At 48.4% G+C, this 2,007-nt stretch overlaps 1 protein-coding gene across 1 annotated transcript in view; it reads right to left on the bottom strand.

The window, feature by feature from the left end:
* Window positions 1-598, bottom strand: part of LOC108534658 (zinc finger protein 813-like) — a 13,566-nt gene extending 12,968 nt beyond the window's left edge. Inside the window, 1 exon segment of the mRNA XM_017880126.1 lies at window positions 541-598. Within this exon segment, the coding sequence (XP_017735615.1) occupies window positions 541-555 (15 nt within the window). The 5' untranslated portion in view covers window positions 556-598.
* Between the last annotated feature and the right edge of the window lie 1,409 nt (window positions 599-2,007).

Genomic DNA, 2,007 nt, shown 5'->3' with positions numbered 1-2,007 from the left:
TATCATTCATGTCTTTGTATGAACTTTCCATTCTAATTATTAAGATTTTTGGAGTCAGAAACACAGTAACTCACTCAATTACCTCAAAATGTAGTATAAAATCAGGCAGAAAATATTTTCCCCTTATTGGTCTCCTTTTCTAGAATTTACCATGTATGTTGTGCACATGAATACGTGACTTCCATTGGCAGCTGCTCTACTCCTGGTCCACAGAGAGCTGACAGTGCATCCAGATGTGGCCCCTGAACAATCCCTGCTGCCCAACAGCACTGATACCACGGGACCCTCACCCCGTCTCCATCCATGTCTGGTGTGAGCCCTTCCCAGGCCCATGCCCAGTGCCGCCTCTTCCCAAGTTCATGTCACTGGGTCACAAGAGATGGAATCTAAGTGAGATGAGAGGGACTGAGGGAAGGCACCGGTGAATGTGAGCAAACCTGTCAGGCAGGACACTTCAGACTCAGAGAAGATTCCCAACTCCAAGGCCCAGCGTTTCTGAAAGGAAGGAGACAGAACAATCCACCGAGAATATCATCTCACCTGAGGAAGAGCCATCCCTGACTCCTTTGCTTTCCTCTTCTTCTTCCAAGTTTCTTCCTCATGTACCAAAAGTCTTTAGAAGTCAGTCCTGAATGTTAAAAATATGTTGCTGATTGCTCAGAATCAAGACACCCCGTCCCTGTAACACAACGACACATACAAAGGAGACCTCACCCTGGGAAATATGGTCCCCTCTGCTGCCCACCACACCAGGGACAATAAACTCTTACAGGAAAACTCCTGCTCCACTTCTGGAGAAGTCCACACATGCACTGCAGCAGTGGGGAGCTGGGTTGGAATGAGCTCCCCTTCAGGGCACAGACCAGACCTGACCAAACCCCATGCAGGTGCTGGGTGTGGTGGTTCACACCTATCATCCCAGCACTCTGGGAGGCCGAAGTGCGTAGATCTCTTGAGCTCAGGAGTTTGAGACCAGCCTGGGCAACGTGGTGAAACCCCATCTCTACCAAAAATACTAAAATTTAGCCAGGCATGGTTGTGCTCATCTGTGTCTGTGGTCCCAGCTATTTAGGAGGCTGAGGTGTGAGGATCGCTTGAGCTCAGGAGTTCAAGACCACTCTGGCCAACATGGTGAAACCCTGTCTCTACTAAAAATACAAAAATTGAGCCAGGCACAGTGGCTTATGCCTGTAATACTAGCACTCTGGAAGGCCAAGGAAGGTGGATTACTTGAGATCAGAAGTCAGAGATCAGCCTGGCTAACGTGGTGAAACCCCATCTGTACTAAAAATACAAAAAGTAACTGGGCTTGGTGGGTGTCCATAATCCCAGCTACTCAGGAGGCTGAGGCAGGAGAATCACTTCAACCCAGGAGGTGGTGGTTGCGGTGAGCCAAGATCATGCCACTGCACTTCAGCCCGGGTGACAGTGTGAGACTCAAAAATAAAATGAAATAAAATAAAAATAAAAAATAGGGCCGGGCACGGTGGCTCAAGCGGTGGCTCAAGCCTGTAATCCCAGCACTTTGGGAGGCCGAGACCGGCGGATCCCGAGGTCAGGAGATCGAGACCATCCTGGCGAACACGGTGAAACCCCGTCTCTACTAAAAAATACAAAAAACTAGCTGGGTGAGGTGGCGGGCGCCTGTAGTCCCAGCTACTCGGGAGGCTGAGGCAGGAGAATGGCGTGAACCTGGGAGGCGGAGCTTGCAGTGAGCTGAGATCCGGCCACTGCACTCCAGCCTGGGCGACAGAGCGAGACTCCGTCTCAAAAAAAAATAAATAAATAAAATAAAATAAATAAAATAAAAAATAAAAAATAATTAGCTGGGTGTGGTGGCACACACCTGCAATCTCAGCTACATGGGTTGCTGAGGCATAAGAATCACTTGAACCCATTAAACAGAGGTCACAGTGAGCCAAGATCATCAGACTGCACTCACAGCCTGGGCAATACAGTGAGATCCTGTCTCAAAAAAAAACAAAACAAAAAAAAAACAAAAAAAGC

Source organism: Rhinopithecus bieti, unplaced genomic scaffold (genome assembly GCF_001698545.2).
Source record: "Rhinopithecus bieti isolate Rb0 unplaced genomic scaffold, ASM169854v2 scaffold_11744, whole genome shotgun sequence".
NCBI lineage: Eukaryota > Metazoa > Chordata > Mammalia > Primates > Cercopithecidae > Rhinopithecus > Rhinopithecus bieti.
The sequence above is the reverse complement of the archived record's forward strand: the minus strand, read 5'-3'. Positions and strand labels throughout refer to the sequence as shown.